A 17995-nucleotide genomic window follows, 5' to 3' on the forward strand; every position below is an offset into this window, starting at 1 on the left:
GTGTGAATTAAATTAAATATATTCATGAAACATAGGAGTATATTGTGGGGAATAAGTGTATAAAATTACATTGAGAGAACTGATGATAAGAGGTTTTGTTTGAAATCGAATGAAACCCCGATAGCCGAATTTTTAGTAAGCTGCCAGGACTTTATGTACAGTACACTGTGTGCTATCTGTGTACCGTTATGACCCTGGGATACTTCTGCCCATGTTGCAATCCGTCTAAAACGTCTTCCTTCTTAGGCCAAAACGGCTCACTGTATCGCAGAATAATGTATTAATTATACCAATTAGATGGTATTTATTTTAAGAAATGCCCGGAACACCTCCCCAATAAAACATCAATTAGTAATTCCCGCCCTTTATAATTACCGTACCTTTAGTTTTTAGAAGTATGAATACGGTACCGTATCTTTAGCCATAACGTTAAATATTATGCAAATGTTTATCCAATTTATCTAATTTATATGTCTATGGTTTATCCAATCGCGTTTTAAATCAGTTGTTTCCACAATTTCTTATCATTAATATTGATATTCCAATACCTACCGTATACTAAGCTTATTGTACAATAATGCATCGAACAATGATCCGGTCGGCCTGTATTCTCTACCTATTATGCTTACCTTACCGTCGTCACATAAAACGTATCGTTTCTTAGGTAATCCATTTCTTTATGATGCAATTAAAACAAATTGGTTAATTTCCACAATTACTTATATCGATATGATACAATCAATGTATGAACACATATTTGATAAATCTACTTGATCTCTTTACATGCAATACACATTGTAGATTCTCAAAACAACAACAATTGGCAACAACTAATTTGTCTGAGCAGTTGTTATGTAACCTAATTTGCATGTTAGTGTGTGTACAAGAACGGATGATATTATTATTATTATTCCAAAGTACATTTTTATGAATTAATTTAATGTTAAGACCGCAAATAGTTGTTTTAAAAACAGTCAATTCATTTATCCATTATTAAATCATTGTGTACAAAGTTCAGGCGATCGAAAAATGATCATTAAATTGATTTAATAATTTACAAGTTGAGGAAAAACACATTTTATGACCGTAATTAAATATCGTGTTTATGGCGCTGTTTCAAGTATGCCTACATATTAAAGTCATAAAACAATTTTTACACAGACTTACTTATTGTATTGAATATTATACCGAATTAGTAATTTATTTGGCCTACAATGTCTGAAAATTACGTTTACAGAAACTCCTTGGTGAAACTTTGATGTAGTACGGTTGGACTAAACTATTCCATATATCCTCAATTTTAATAATGTTTAAACACATTCTTAAATATGAATTTAATTGTAACACAATAATTATACAAAACAGTATACAGTAATAACTAATAATTGATGCCTCGATTAGCGGCATTTTCTAAGCATATATAACTCTTAATATTATCTGCCCCAAAATCGTTAATGAATTAATATTAATATTTGAATTTACTAATTAAAATTAGGCCTATGCAATACATAAGAAATCTCAAGTACGTAAAATATAAACTTCAGTGGAATAAAGCTGTGCCTGGCCTGCCTTTGCGCTGCGGTCTAGCATGCATTTGCTACCTATCTAGTAAGGTTCTTCAGTGGTGGTTTGCTGCCTGCCTAGTCACTTTCTATCGGAGGCATGGTGGGATCTTCCTGTTCAATAATCGCATTGCTTATTGGTCGGTGGTAGGATGGGTCGTCAGTCTTATCAGGCACTTTAGTGGTCTGATCTGTCATAGTAAACGCGGTATCTGGATGGGTACGGTTAGCCGACTTCTTCTTGCATGCATATTGAACCTATAGTTAATGAACATATTATTATACAAAATTATTTACTATTTAACCATAGTGTATCATTTAGTTTAATCACTGTCCAACAATACAAATGAAAGAAACATTTCGAAAGTTATGAATTACAAGCCTCCTCAAAATTGTGTTGCTGTAACTTTGTTTTCACTAAGTGTTAACAGATATTAATATTAAGCGCTCAGAAATGCAGACAGTGACAGAGAGCATGCTACTAATAGTTGATCCATATTGACGATACAGATAAATAGAGATTGTAATAAGCTTTTGTGACATCACCAATATATCGATTTTTCTGAAAATCAATATACATGGTCTGTTGGTACAGTATGTAGCTGAAACAACAAGTCTGGACGATAACTTTTACTTTTTAAACAAATTTACATACATAATAAAACAATTATAAATGAATTATAATTTAAAGTATACGTGTGAAGTACTGTACCTCATTACTGAAGACACACTGAGACAGCCAGATGAAGAAACCTTGCAATGAATTCATGATGACAAATGTGTATTCCATGACTTTGGAACTACTGAAGATGATGATGATACCAAAAATCCATGGTAGTCCAACTACAGGTGCAAGGAGAATTATTCCGTAAGCCAATGACCTTAAATAAAAACAGAAACAGGATTGTTATTATTATTACGTATATAAATATACACCTAAAAGAGAGGTTGTAAGTTGGAACCAGACCTTCTTAATTTGTATACCCCTCTCAATATGACCCAGATAATTAGACAGTGTGACATCCACCTTTTTCTGTTGCAGGCTTACGCTCTCTTATGAATATGTAGGCCTATTATGCATATGTAGGACTCGTATGTACGTTTTAAGGCCTAATAATCTCTCAGTCTCTTATTTTGTAATATTTCTTCTCTGTATAATATTGTATTATTTTTGATATTGGTAATAATGACTCATCATCATCACATACCTGATACGTTTGTTTGTATTCTTGTCCTCTGCGGATTGTTGTGGAAGTCGAGTTTTCGTGAATGCTATGTACCCGATGACAACAATTTGTACAATGATAATCTACACAAAAAAGACATATTTTCCTAAGATAGCGTATTGTAGTAGATTGTTATGACATGATGACACAACATAATGAGGGTAGTTCAGTTTTCTACTTTTCGTGTTTGTATTGTAATAATGATGGAGATGTAGCATGGGGAATGGAAGTGAGACTTACAGGGAATCGGTTAATAGAATAGAATAAGCAGGCAGAAAAATGCAGCATCACTTAAAGGGACACAACATACACACTGTTGCTTACCACAAGTGCAATAGTCATTGGTATGATAAAAGTCCAGATTGCAAAGCCCATATTCAACCAGCACCTATAAATTAAAATAATACAAGATGGTATTTAAGAATAAAGATTATTTATGCATTTGATCGTTTTCCAGATACCATAACAAACTGGTAATACAAGAAAACAGTAAATAAGAGTAAAGGGTATTTGTAATTTGGAGGATTGGATCGACTTGGTAATATACAATGCAACACAAGATTTTAAAAAGCATGTTGAGTACGCTGATTCACCGTATACAAGAAAATAGAATATATATTACACATCTTCGGATACGTATTTATCCCTCGTACATCCAGCCGTCACGACCACTATTATGATAGGAACTATCCAGCCAAGATAACGACTAAATAAAAAGCGTCGTTCGTGGTTAACAAACGGATGTTTGATCTTCATGTACACGTCTGTAGACACAATTAGCATCCATGCAAAGGCGGTTAAAAGACTGTAATGTAAGCAACCAGCAATGACAGCACACACAATCTGAAAAAAAATGTAAGGATGATGATGAATTTACAGCAGATGGATAATTCTCGACTATGGTGGATTCATGAGGAATTTCAAGGTCATTGACTAGTCTGAGGAGTGGTGGGGTGTAGAGGTGGAATTAAGAGTTCCTCCTCTGGCTACAGTTCCACATCTTCCAGAGTTCCGCGTCGCTAAGATATGCACCTCCCCATGCATGTTTAAGTCTCAATATCATGTGTTTGTTTACGGTGGAGAAAGTTGAAGAACTAAGAGGAAAAGCATGTAATGCAACACCTTATTAACTGTTTTCCTATCTTTGAACAGCATTTAAACAAACATACCTCGTTTTTAACATTCAAACCTAGGAAGGCATAGAAGAAATTGACGATAAGTAGAGCAACCACCAGATGACACAGGATTTTATGCCGCTCAGAATTTCTTAAATTTCTGAAAGTAATTTTAAAATACAATGTTTAGCATGTACTATTTTGTCATACGCTTGTTTGAGATATTAGAGAGGTTTCGCAATCTTACGAATACGATAACGAAAACGGATACGTCACATATTTGTGAAACTTTTGAGCTGATCCCCATTTCATATTCGTAAAGCGTATTTTTTGTGTAGTTGACGAATATCACCAGTCATATTCGTAACTACAAAACGAGTATAGTTTTTGATCTATTTTGCACATTTTGCATTTGAATCAGGAATGATTCATGATTATAATATAATTATACTTTTATTGAAAGTAATTTACTAAAGTAATTTACTAAAATGCCAGGTAAATTTTGATAAATAGCAATTTTAAAGTCTTCACTCGCTTTGATTTCACGCTAGGCCTAGGCAGCCAAGCACCAAGCAACACGTACCTGCGCTTCCCTCACATTTACCGCAGTCATATTTTGGGAGGCGCCCTCAATATTTCGTTGCCATGCGACACAGATTTTTACTGGCTTACGAAAAACGAATACGTGTGCGTGACGTATCCGTTTTTGTTATCCTATTCGTAAGATTGCGAAACCTCCCTATTAATGGAAACCAATAAAAGTATTACACACAAAGGAAGTCACTTTGCTAATTATGAGGCTATACTGAAATGTTACAAACAAAGTTTTAGCAAAACCGACTTACATAGCACTAAAAATAAAGAACTATAAAATGTATAACATAATTTTAACATTAACATCATAAAGAGTAAAGAGTTTGTAAAAGTGAAATAAACGTTTTAATGAAAAAAACTAACATGTTGTTAGTTATGACTTTGTGTCTTACATAATCTATGAATAACTTACTTGAAACTGTATACAGTAATCAGGATAATTACAAGAAACAAACTGGAAATACCAAGTCCAACGTTAGTAATTATTGATAAACTCTTGTCATTAATATTTGACTACAAAAACATAAAAATAGAAATTACAATAAATATAACTACCTAACTACATACTTACATACAGCAACAGTAATTAACAATACCACGCACATCTTCGTATTTTCATAATACTCAACAGTATTCAATATTAAAACATATTAGCAACTATTAGTGAACATTATTTAAACATACTCTGTTTATTTCTAAGATACTACTTGTTTTTACAAGAGTATTCTTAAAACGTAGAGTAAATTGTCGATTTACTAACAGAGACTGCGTTGGGTATATAATCATCATAAACCAAGAATAATATTTCAATCTTCCCTGATTTCGATTTATATAAAACTGAATTTTTTACCTGTGTCGGTTTCAACAAAACGACAAATGACGTCAAGTGTGTACAATTGCATATCACGCCGTTGGTACGGTTGTTATATCTTAGAGTAGAACAACCTTCTGTTAACCACATCCTTGACAATTTATTAAAATGTAAAATTAACAGATTTATACATTACTATAATAATAATAATCATCATCATCAGAGCCATAATTGAAAATGTTCATCAACATTGTTATTGTTATCATCGTAATCATGAAGCATAACCATAATTATTCTTTAGACACCTCTTATAATAGCTTGTTAGGACGTATAAAAAGATTAGATCAATTACAGGTGACGGCTCATCCAAACTCGTCCGAGTCATCACTTGCCATTGATCAAATCTCCTAAATAAGTGCATACTCACGCCTCTGAAGAAACATTTTTAGTAAAATGGCATTCGGGTTTATATTGTAGAACACTCGTAGATTTTTCTATTGTAATATTCTTGATTATGAACATTAAAAACAAAATGTTATTATATAATAACTATACATTTTTAAAGCTCTTTAAGAATTGTAATCTTAAGTACTATAATACTTTTAACCGATATATCTTACCTGAATAACAGGAAACTTAATCTCTACCTTAATGCTAAGTTTTTCGCCTTTATCATCATATACGTCAATAGTGACAATGTCAGATGAACTGAATAGTGTCGTACCGTCCCTTTTGTAATACAAAATTATTTAACATGACATTCATTATAATTAAAATAGTGATGTAATTAGGCTATAGTTTTAAATCCCAACAAAATCAATAATTCACACTTTAACACTGCAGCAATTAGGGGATGTGTTACTAAAAATAGGTAAGAAATAATGTTATTATGTACAGGCCTATTGAATTGAATTAGTATCTGATACCAATTAAGCAGAAGACAAAAGTCTACATTGATTACGAAAACTTAAAAGAAAAAAATAGAAATGTAACAGTCCAATCATGCTCATGAAAGAGGAAAATGGCATAAAATTGTGGAAAGGGTCATGTTGGAAGACGAGAGGCGGAACTGGTGATGATGAATGTACAACGAATGGTTAGGAATAATGGTGCTTAATAACTTACTGATTTTCTACGTTGAAACGAGTACCTGGGTCAACAGTTTCCAACTCTGCAATGATTGTGTAGTTTCCATCTATAGATTACAAAGGGTGAAACATATTGCAGAAAAGCAATATTAGTAAAAAAAGATATTCGATTGAGAGAATTTTGAAATGTACACGCATTGTTGCAGTGCATCCACAAAGTATGTAATTGCATGTACGTGAAAATCCCACCTTTTTCTATAGGACTGTCAGTTGATGTCGAGAATGTAATGCTATCTGGTCCTGATGTTAAAGCAATGTTTTCCACTTCTGGTGATGTTGTTATGATAACTGAAAATACACGTAACATGTTATCATAGTAGAACTTGTAATTGTATTAAATGCCAAAATAAACAACAATATTAATAAGTACATGTCCTCTTGCCGAAACACTATTTATTTTGCATTAGCTTTTAAATTCTCAATGTCAGTCAATATTTTCAGAATAATGTTCATAATAGTAGTAGATCATATTTTTGGCAAAAAATCTAAATATTTACCTTTTGTAACCGTAAGGTCAGTGGTGGTAGTAGTATCGTTTGGATTATTTTTAGTGGAATCAGTAGTAGCTGGATTAGTAGAAATAATATTGGTAGTTCCAGGATTAGTTGAAGTAGTATCTGCAGTCGCAGGATTCATAATAGTAGTATCTGTATACCGCCATTAGTAAGAAAGAGAAAAAAACCTTAGTAGAAATATTATCAGTTAAAGCAGAATTTGTAGAAATAAGCCTAGATTTATCGAGGTTTTTTATACGGTTTGAATTCTTTGAATTTTGTGATGTTTTTTTAAAATCAAACGAAAGACCATATCTTAGATGTTTATTAATATCAGGATTCAAACATCATGAATCCAGTTTCATCAACCAATATGGTTTCATACAATGATGTTATCATTTGTGAAAGTTTCTTTTTCTTCTTTTGTGTATTTTTAACGTTTGAAGGTTTGAGCTTTTGAAATATTCAGTGCAAATGTCCTGATCGGACAGCTTCTTCAGAAGAATAAGTAACTGACTGAATTGAATAACTGCCAATGTTAGTTTTTGCTAATATTGTTTTATTTTTGTTTTGGGATTGTCAATATGAATATCTAAAAACCAGATAAACATGTTTAATCATCCTACCTGTGTACACTATAATATCAGCAGAGAAACCTTTACGTTGTCCACTACTGTCGGTACGAAACAAAACAAGCAATGTGTTACTTGTCGACAATATATCTGGTGGCAAGTCACTACCGCAGTAATTGGCAATAATATGTTCGTAGTCAACTAACACATAATCATGACAGTCGGGTTCGAGATGAAAATCAGAGAATTTGAGCAATAGTAAATGTCCAGAATTTGTACGAAACTTCCAATTGTAGCTCAGATTATCAACATAGTTGCTGGGATAATTTGGTGATGTAATATTCATCGACTGCTTTGGAATTAGAAAGTATTCGCCAGACCATTCCGTTTGACCTTTAAAGGAAAAACCATTCATTTATGTTTTATAATCCTAAACAACAGAGACAATCAATACTTTTTTTAATTACACCATAGTGTTTTTGAATTGTTTTCTGGTCTAATCTTTATCATAATTTTATATTATTACTATAGTTAGTCTTTCTTTCTTAGGAACATTGGCCAGAACATTTATTATATATTAACTTAGCACGATTAAAATATATGCTTTCTTTTTTACTTGACATTAATAAAATAAATTTTAGTTGGTTTAATTTTCTCGGTTTACTGTTTTGGTAAGTCCAGCAGCGAAAACTTGGTTTCATAAAACGTGGTTTGCCAAGACAGTGTTATCAATTATCATCAGTAAGGTACTGTATATGTACAATGATGAGTATTACTTTCTTTGGTCTTTTGTGGATTTTAATATTTTGCAGTAGTCATGTCACAATATATATGTAATACATAGTGATGACATAAATGGTGGTGACATAATCAACAATTGTATATACCCGAAAACATTAACAAAGATATTACTTCAAATATTACACTATCACAAGAATCATCAATGTAACTTTTGTCAAGTAAAAAATAATACAGGATTATCACACAATTTGAATATGTACATTAAGCAGTTGGTTCATCTACAAGTTACACAGTCACAAATTATTTATTTTTGATAAAATTTAAAATAATGTCAGGTAAAAGTTAGGATAATCTTTCAAAACATAAAATAATTTACAGATAACAGATCAATAAAAAGATCAATTTAAAAAGTTCCAACAGAATAACAAAAGTTGAACTGATTTATTTCGAATCTATAAAACATAAGACAATAACAATAATATAATAATAATATTAAGACAATAGATCCAGGACGACCCAATCAATCCTAAACACAGAAGAATTAGTTTCCATCGAGATCATAAAAAGTGTGAAAATAAGAAAATAAAAACGATAAAAGTAATTTAAGTTGATAACAAGGAATAGAAATAATTTCAATAGATCACATCCCATAGTAACTCACTCCTGTGAGTATACCTTCAACCCACATCGTATTTCGGAGGGACCGTTCTAACAGAGGTGGTGGTATTCTCACTGCAGTACATACCTCTCTTGCACCAATTCGTCTAAATGACCTTGAACCTAACGATCTTGAGCTGATATGGGTGATGTGCAGTGGTCACAAATGTAAGTGGCTAATTGGCACCATATACCGTCCTCCGTCATCCACAGCTGCATACTGGGAGAAACTCCAAGTTGCATTAACCAACATCGAGCACAAGATTCACGACGTCACAGGTATCATCCCTTGGAGATCTTAACATCGACTGGTTGGTGAACACATCTGGCAAACGTCATTTAGTTGATATAACGGAAACATATGGACTTGTTCAATTAGTCCCAACGTTCACTCGACCTTCATTGGATGATCCAACAGAAGGAACTTTTATTGATCACTTCTACATGAATCCGTCTGACAGTCTTTCGTTAATACAAACCGCAGACAATCCACTTGAATCTAACCACTTTGCTGTTGAATACAAATTTCAAATGCGAAAAGCTCAACCTGAACCAGCACTTATAAGGCAGTTTTTGTCTTATGCGAATGCTGACACTAATCATCTTAACCAGTTATTGCACCTTGCCCCGTGGTGTATGGTGATTGACCATCAAGACATCAACTCATCTTGGGAAGGCTGTCTGGACCTACTAGAGGCCGCGGTTAGAGACAGTTTCCCAGTGGTGATACGCAAGAAATCCAAGAACAAACCATGGATTACGATCGACATCTTACGGCTAGCCAACAAGAAACGAGCTCTGTTTATAAAGTTTGTGAAGACTCAATCAATGGACATTTGGACTAAATATAAACAAATTAGAAATGATTTATAATACAAGACCAAAAGAGCGTATTATAATTATGTAAATAAATTGTTTTCATCTCCTGATAACAAACGTAGATTCTGGGGACATGTCAGAATGAAACGGAAGTCTTCCTGTGCTAGTGTTTTCATGCTTGATGGAGCACAAATTGAAAAGCCGGAAGATATCGCTCAAGGCTTTCAAAATGTCTTTTCGTCCGTTTTTAATTATTCTGAGAATATTCCAGATACTCCTTTACCTTGTTTATATCCACTACCAACCTTATCTAATGTTTATTTTTCTGTTTCACAAATCACTAGCATGTTGCAGAAGCTTAAAACAAACAAGGCTGCAGGCCCAGACAACTTGTCCCCCAAGCTTCTCCAGCTCTGTGCCCCGACATTTTCCCCAGTTCTTTACGAGTTGTTTAAAATTTCAATTTCATCAGGTTGTGTGCCAGAAGGTTGGAAGAGGGCACATGTCACCCCTATCTTTAAGAAAGGAGTGACTGCCGATTTTAACAACTACCGCCCGGTGGCTTTAACATCTGTTGTGGGTAAATTGCTAGAGAGGCTTGTGGTGCAAGCACTTCTAAAACATGCTACTGACAATTGCTTGTTTATCGAAAACCAACATGGGTTTTTACCTAATAAATCATGTGCCACGCAACTTGCAACTATTATCCATGACTGGTCCTCTGTTTTAGATAAAAGATCTCCACCCCATATTGATGCCATTTTTTAGATATCTCGAAGGCCTTTGACCGGATGCCTCATGACATTCTCCTCAATAAGCTTTCCCAGCAATTTAACATTACTGGTGATATATGGTACTGGTTAAAGTCTTTTTTAATTAAAAGATACCAAAAGGTTCAATTTAAAGGGTCTTCATCTAACTGGGTGGAGGTAACCAGTGGGGTACCTCAAGGCAGTGTACTCGGTCCCATTCTTTTTAACTTTTTTATTAACGATATTATTTGTTCACTTAAATGTAAAACTGCTATTTTTGCTGATGATACTCTTATTTATAATGCAATTAACTCTCCTCAGGATTCTCTAAACCTTCAAGTTGATCTGGATCGACTTGGTCTGTGGAGCCAAGCAAATCGCATGCCTTTCAATGTTATGAAGACGAATGTCCTGCATGTCACACGTTCGCGTAACAGACAGTTGTCTAAATACCTTTTGTTTGGCTCTCATATTAGTCCGGTGACATCTTTTAAATACCTTGGTGTTACTTTTAACTCAAAATTGACCTGGGATGACCATGTCCATGTCATTGTTTCCAAAGCTAAACGTATTTTGGGCTTTGTTTGGAGTGTGGCTGGACATGCTTCGACCAGTGCATTTTTGTCTTTGTACAAAAGTCTTGTTTTGCCTGGTCTGGAGTATGCGCAACCTGCTTGGTTTCCATGGACGAAGTCTTTGTCAGATCAGCTTGAGGGGGTCCATAGGAGAGCAACTCGTCTTGCTCTCAAACAGCATCGTGGACAGATGTGCTTTGAGGAGAGGTTAAATTTGCTTTCAGTTTCATCTTTGTCTGTTAGAAGAGATACATTTCTTATTATATTTTGTTTTAAGCTTCTGGTGGGGTTTCTGGACTGTAACTCGCTGTAACTGTATTTTGTCTTTACGTCTTTTATGTGTTAACTGACTTTGGGGTTGGGTCAACCGGCTCAGCTACAGTGATTAAGTTCACTTAGGTTGACCCTGGTCTCCCCAATTTCAGGTTTTTTGTTTTGTATATAATTAAATAGACCAAATAAATAATGAAATGGAATGAAATGAAAAAAGCGGTGACGATGAAATATTACTACTATTTCACGAAATACAGTAGGCCTACAGACTGCATTATCATGTCTTTCAGAGAAATTTAACAATCTTAATTATTCTTCTCTGTTAATATTCTACAGATTGGAGTATTTTATGAATTTAATGATGACAATATTACACATTATTGTAAGTGCTATGGTTTGTATATTACCATTTCTTAGTAAACTAACTAACTATAAATTACTTATTAATTTGTGAAAATTCCACCATTTTCAGTTTAAGTCGAGAATTTAATGCTATGGTCCTGATGTTGAAGAGCAGTGTTTTCTACTTCTGGTGATGTTGTTATGATAACTGCAATTACACGTAATTTGCTATCATATTATAAATTGTAATTGTATTAAATGTCAAAATATTTAGAGGTGTATGTCCTCTTCTTCGCCGAAACACTATTTATTTTGCATTAGCTTCTAAATTGTCAATGTCAGTCAATAAGTTCAGAATAATGTTCGTAATAGTAGATCATAATTTTTTGCGTAAACAGTAAAATATCAAGATATTTACCTTTAGTAACCGTAAGGTCAGTGGTGGTAGTGATATCGGAAGTAGCTGGATTGGTCGTAGTACCGTTAGTAGCAGGATTAATTTTAGTGGAATCAGTAGTAGCTGGATTAGTATTAGTAGGATCGGTAGTAGGATTAGTAGCCGTATTATCCGTAACAACATGATCGATAGGATCGGATTTTGCAGGATTATTATGCGTAGTATTAATAGTAGTAGAGTTAGTGATAGCGGCATCGGAGGTAGCAGTATTAGAAAGCGTATCTGTAGTTGCAGGATTCATAATTGTATTATCCGTAATACCAAGATTAGTAGAAATGATATTAGTAGTAGCAAGATTATTAGAAGTAGATGTATCGGTTGTATATATGGTTGTGGTATCCTTTAAAATTGGAGGCATCGGTTGATTAGAATAATCTATAATATTAATATAATAATAATAATTCGCTTTTCTAAAATGTAACTACAATTAATATTTTACTATATAAAGCAATATACTAATTTCAACCCAGTTTCATCAGTCAATAGGGTTCGTCGAAACAGTGATTCTATGATTTATAAAAATCTTGGCTGTTTGGGGTACTGTAGGAAGAGGGGTGAGTGGGGTTGGCGCAGATAGAGATTAAAATGGTATGGGGAAATACAGTACTCTTAACTATCCCATGTTTTGTATGAAACAGAATAATTCGATTAAAATATTAATTAACAAATTTAAATAAAATAAACATATACATACTGTACACTCGTCCCTGATAATTTTTTTTTTTTAATTTGTATGGTGTTATATAAACATAAATTCTAACATTTAAATTAACATCCTACCGTTGTACACTTTAATACCAGAAGAGAAACCTCTACGTTGTCCACTGTTATCGGTACTAAACTTAACAATCAACGTGTTATTTATAGACAAAGTGTCTGGTGGCAAATCCTGACCGTCGTATCTGACAAGTGTACCTCCATCATCAACTGACACGTAATCATAGAATTCTTCGACATAAAAATCAAAAAATGTGAGCAACAGCAAATGTCCAGGATATGTACGAAACGTCCAATTGTAGCTCAGATTATCATCATACTTGTTTTGGTGATGATAATGTGGTGATGTAATATTCTTCGACTGATTTGGATATAAAAAGTACTCAAAAGACCATTCCGTTTGACCTTTAACAAACGAAAAACATTCATTAAGTAAAACTATGTTTAAATAATTCGAAACAATATACACTGATATAACAAGGGAAGAGTTAACCCTGGATATAACCCTAGTAATTATTTATCGATTACAACGCTGGTGTTTTTGTATTTTTTGTTGTTTTTGCTTGATCTTTTCATAATGTGATATTATTATTATAAAGATATAGAGTCACCGTAGTTCCACTGATACGCTTGTTTCTTCTTTTTACGTATTTTTTAAAATTTACCCTAACCTTAAAGAAAGTTATGGTAAATCTTCTTCTTTATAGCAATGTGAATGACACATTTATTGAATGTCACATATTTTCTATATTGCGCATATTAAAACAAAATATAAATTAATTAAAAATAGAATAAAATATTAAATAAACATACCTTCAAAACTTTCACTAACAAAAATATCATCAACAACTATAAGTCCTTTTGATGAGGTTTTTCCGAAAGCAATTCCGCGAATCAATATATTTGGAATTAAACTGTTACTAAATATTGCACTTGCAAATTTCCATCCACCACTCGCTGTTTCATGAATGACAATAAAATCCTCAACAAAGCCATCTAAATAATATGTTACTTGAAGCTTCTGAGTGTAAGTTTGACTGCTTATGTAATAATAAAACTGAATAGATGCGTATTTCCAATTAGTTGGTAAATCTGAAAATTGAATGTCTGCAACATACCCTTGTTCATCAGAAGAATCAATATAAATATAATAATTTCCTTTAAAAAATAATGGAAATAAAGAGGTTGTTAATAATTCGATTTTTAAATGATTTACTCTATCTTTAAACATACAGCAGCAATGGAAACTAATTCTTAAATAACCTATTTAGTCTACATTAGTAAACACTGTGTTTGCAAACGCAGAGTTTGCTCGAGTGTGAAAACTAAACTTTGCTTCCTGGGTTATTGCATCTCCACCCTAAAACAACTACAACAAAAACAATTTTAATCACTTCTTTTCTTGTCATTTAATAGTGTTTTAATAAGTTTTATCATCTAAAAATTTTTAATGGAGAAAAATGTGATTGTTCTATATAGGCCTATGTGTATATATTTATTTTTATCCTATATTATGATATGATATATGATATGTGTAATATTTTAATACAAAGAGTAAGAGGTAGACTAATATTATGTCATTATGTTAAAAATCTATTTTATGGCAATAAAAGTGGGACGAGCCCACGAAGGACATAATACTAAACTTTGCTAGTGATCAGTATTCGTTGTGTGTTTAGCGGTGCTAAAATAAGTTTCTAAAGTGAATGATGAGGAAACATTATTTAGATCAGTATTAATAGTATGTTTTCTATAATTACTATAGTGGAAATAGTGAATGGCCAGTATGTAAATAATTTTGTGTGTGCTTGCTAAAAATGGCACGTACTAAATATGATTGCTGACGTGTTTATGTGGAGGGTTTCTAACTTACTATTGGAGCCTGAGTGGCCAGAACTTGAATTGCTTATACTATTATTTGAGCGTTGCCACACTGGTGAATGAGCATCAGGAGTCCAACCATTAAAATCATATTCAAAGTCAGCGCAAAAGCCTTCTGTTTCTATATTAAAATAAGATTAAGAAAAATATAAATTTCTAAAATACATTTTATGAAATTTGTTCTATAATAAAACGTTGATATAATAAGTTATGAGCAATATACTGAAATAAAATAATATCGAACATTAATATAACACTTCCAGTCACAATGGTCTGGCAACAATAGAAACACAAAACATGAACCTATGAATTAGATAAACTAGAATTATGGCCAATAAGAGAATTCCAAATGTTTAAAGTTAATAAGTTACATTATTTAGTACATAGTGTTGTTTTACCGTTGCCTAGTAGAGGCTTAATCAGAGGAAAGGGGTTTTCAGTGTTCATAAGATTGTTTTTTAATACTTTAACTTCAAAATTTAGTGTTTGATTCTGTTATGTTACATATTTTGAGGAAATTGCATTTGGAAGATTCTTGCTTAGTCGTTCTACAAGTCTGCATTTCAAAGGTCAAATTAATATTAGTAATTAACCTTTAAACTTTTCTCTCTCTTTTCACAGGTCGAACACCATGACATAATCAATTGGGTTGTGTATGTGCAACACGTCAGGTGAAATAATGCTTTAAGGGTCTGTCACACCTGTTCCGGCACGGTTTCGGTCCAAATTGCAAATTGAGTCGAACGTAAATGTTTCGTTTTCACGCGGCCAAGCGCATATAGATTGACGCATGGCCACGTGGATTTGAAATGTTGACAAACCATTAATACAAAATATGCTAACCAATCATAAACATAATACTACAATTATTAATATTCTGAAGAGTGGATTTTTCCAAGTGTACATCCAAACATCACATGATCTTTGGAGACCACGTTTACAATTTTGTACCGGTACAGTCCACAACATGGCTGTTTACTATAGTTTTATTGTCCTGATCAGACAGCTTATTTAGAAGAATGAATAACTGTTTAATCACCTACCGTTGTACACTGTAATATTACCAAAAAAACCATTACGTTGTCCACTACTGTCGGTACGAAACATAATAATCAATCTGTTACTTGTCGACAAGGTGTCTGGTGGAAAGTCTGTTTCGCAGTATTTTACAGTAGTATTTCCGTCGTCAATTAACACATAATCAAAACAGTCGGGTTCGAGATGAAAACTATAAAATGTGAGCAATAGTAAATTTCCAGGATATGTACTAAACGTCCAATTGTAGATAAGATTATCATCATAGTTGCTGGGATAATTTGGTGATGTAATATCCCTCGGCTGATTTGGACATAGAAAGTACTCGCCAGACCATTCCGTTTGCCCTTTAAAAGTAAAAACACTCATTTAGTTTTTATAATCCCGAACAACAGAAACAACCAATATGATTATTTTTTTCAATTACACTCTAGTATTATGTAATTGTTTTTTGGCCTAATCGTCATCATTATAATGTTGATATCAGCCTATTACTATAGTCTTTCCTAGGAATATTACCCGGGACATTCATCAAATACATAGTTCATTGGCCCGAATACGACAACAATTTAAATAATTTACAATAAAGTCAATTTATGTGTGCGTTAAATAATGCTTTCTCTTTTTTATAAGCAACGTAAATGAACGATTAAAACATTTGTATACCCGAAAATATTAACACAGATATTCAATCAAATATTACACAACTATCACAAGAATCATCAATGTAACTTTTGGCAAGTAAAAATAATACAGGATTATCACATACTATTTGAATATATTTTTATAAAGATTATACATTAGCAGTTGGTCCATCTACAAGTTACACAGTCACACATTATTTATTCTTTCCAACAATTGTATTAAAAAATAATGTTTGTAAAATGTTAAGATAATCTTTCGAAAACTAAATTTACAGATAACAGAGCAATGATAAGATCAATTTAAGAAAGTTACAACACACAAAGATTATGATTGTTACACTGCGTGTTGAGCTTATTTCGATTCTAAAAACATGAACATTGATAGAATAACACAATAGATTCAGGACGACCCTATTAATCCTTTAATATGTATTGTCCCCCTCCCCAAAATATGTAATAAAAAAGATCAAATAAAAGAATGGAATGAAGAATATACATTCTTTCCTTTAAAAAAAAAAAACAATAATTCCACTTAAAAAAAACTTACATAGAACATAAACGGAAACATCCAAAAGTCATTGTCTGACAAACAATTCAAATTACAGTTTTTTAGGTGAATGCTTTTTTTCAACCTAATTTCAATCAAGATAATTAATAACTATTATGTTCAATTAAAATGGCATTATTAAAACATATTTTCAAGGAGACAATTTTTTTTTAACACAGAAGAATTAGTGTCCATTGTGGTCCTAAAAAGTATGAAACTAAAAAAATGCATAGTTAAACTTACCAACAGAAAAATAGTTTAGGTTGATAACAAGGAATAGAAATGTTATCAACAGAACACGTTCCATAGTAACTTAAAACAGGCGACGATGAAATATTATTAGTATTAAATTAAAGAAATACCGTGGCAATATAATTATTTCTCCATGGAAATACAGTAGACCTACAGACTGCATAAGTCTTTTAAACAAATCATAACACTCCAATCCTAACCATAAGATTTAACTGTCTTAATTATTCTTCTCTGTTAATATTCTACATATTGGAGTATTTTATGAATTTAATGATGACAATATTACACCTTATCTTAAGTGCTATGGTTTGTATATTACCATTTCTTAGTAAACTCAAAAGAGTTATTATTAGATTAGTCTCCATCGTCACCATGGAAAGAACATTAATTTGTTAAGGTTAAACAACATTCAAGAGTGTTTCAATGTAATATTTTTAATAACGGTTAAATTCATCACTATAATTTTTATTACGACGTGAAATGAAAAGCATCTAAGTTGTTGGAAAGGGTTGTTTACTTACAACTCAGTAATTATCTTGGAGAAAACAACCTGATATAAATAATAAATTGCAAGCAGGGTTTGTAAATCTCTATTCGACTAACACGTGTCTTACCTTCCTAACAATAATACGAATTTGTAATGAATAATAATACGAATTTCTAACGCGCAAATTCCAGCAGTAAGTGATCAAAGGCGCAGAGTATGAGAGAGCTCAATTTGAAAGAACAAGGCCAACAGCCATTAAGTCGCGTGCTACAATGCATAGTGATACCGGACCGA

At 32.6% G+C, this 17995-nt stretch overlaps 2 protein-coding genes across 2 annotated transcripts in view; both read right to left on the reverse strand.

Annotated features, from left to right (window-relative positions):
- Nucleotides 1-954: 954 nt before the first annotated feature.
- Nucleotides 955-7868, reverse strand: LOC140043974 (adhesion G protein-coupled receptor L4-like). The gene is made up of 14 exons (XM_072088458.1): nucleotides 7577-7868; nucleotides 6954-7103; nucleotides 6646-6744; nucleotides 6434-6503; nucleotides 5929-6037; nucleotides 5736-5815; nucleotides 5348-5459; nucleotides 4910-5010; nucleotides 3958-4063; nucleotides 3411-3631; nucleotides 3113-3176; nucleotides 2771-2871; nucleotides 2275-2443; nucleotides 955-1820 (listed from the first exon to the last, which is right to left on the reverse strand). The coding sequence occupies exons 1-14, from the start codon at nucleotides 7866-7868 to the stop codon at nucleotides 1641-1643; spliced, it is 1854 nt and encodes a 617-aa protein (XP_071944559.1). The 3' UTR covers nucleotides 955-1640.
- Nucleotides 7869-12603: 4735 nt separating this feature from the next.
- Nucleotides 12604-17995, reverse strand: part of LOC140043975 (CUB domain-containing protein 2-like) — a 64767-nt gene continuing 59375 nt past the window's right edge. Inside the window, exons 2-5 of the mRNA XM_072088460.1 lie at nucleotides 15780-16118; nucleotides 14729-14857; nucleotides 13669-14013; nucleotides 12604-13260 (exon numbers count right to left, since the gene is read on the reverse strand). Of these exons, the coding sequence (XP_071944561.1) occupies nucleotides 12902-13260; nucleotides 13669-14013; nucleotides 14729-14857; nucleotides 15780-16118 (1172 nt within the window). The 3' untranslated portion in view covers nucleotides 12604-12901. The remainder of the gene's footprint in view (nucleotides 13261-13668; nucleotides 14014-14728; nucleotides 14858-15779; nucleotides 16119-17995) is intronic.

This window comes from Antedon mediterranea, chromosome 3 (genome assembly GCF_964355755.1).
Source record: "Antedon mediterranea chromosome 3, ecAntMedi1.1, whole genome shotgun sequence".
NCBI lineage: Eukaryota > Metazoa > Echinodermata > Crinoidea > Comatulida > Antedonidae > Antedon > Antedon mediterranea.

Coding starts and splice junctions, on each gene's coding strand:
- LOC140043974 (XM_072088458.1), bottom strand. CDS start 7,868: ATGAATATTACATCACCAAATTATCCCAGCAACTATGTTGATAATCTG. Junction 5,816..5,928: donor TTAAGTTTCCTGTTATTCAG/GTAAGATATATC, acceptor TTCATAATCAAG/AATATTACAATAGAAAAATC. Junction 2,872..3,112: donor CAATGACTATTGCACTTGTG/GTAAGCAACAGT, acceptor TTTTTTGTGTAG/ATTATCATTGTACAAATTGT.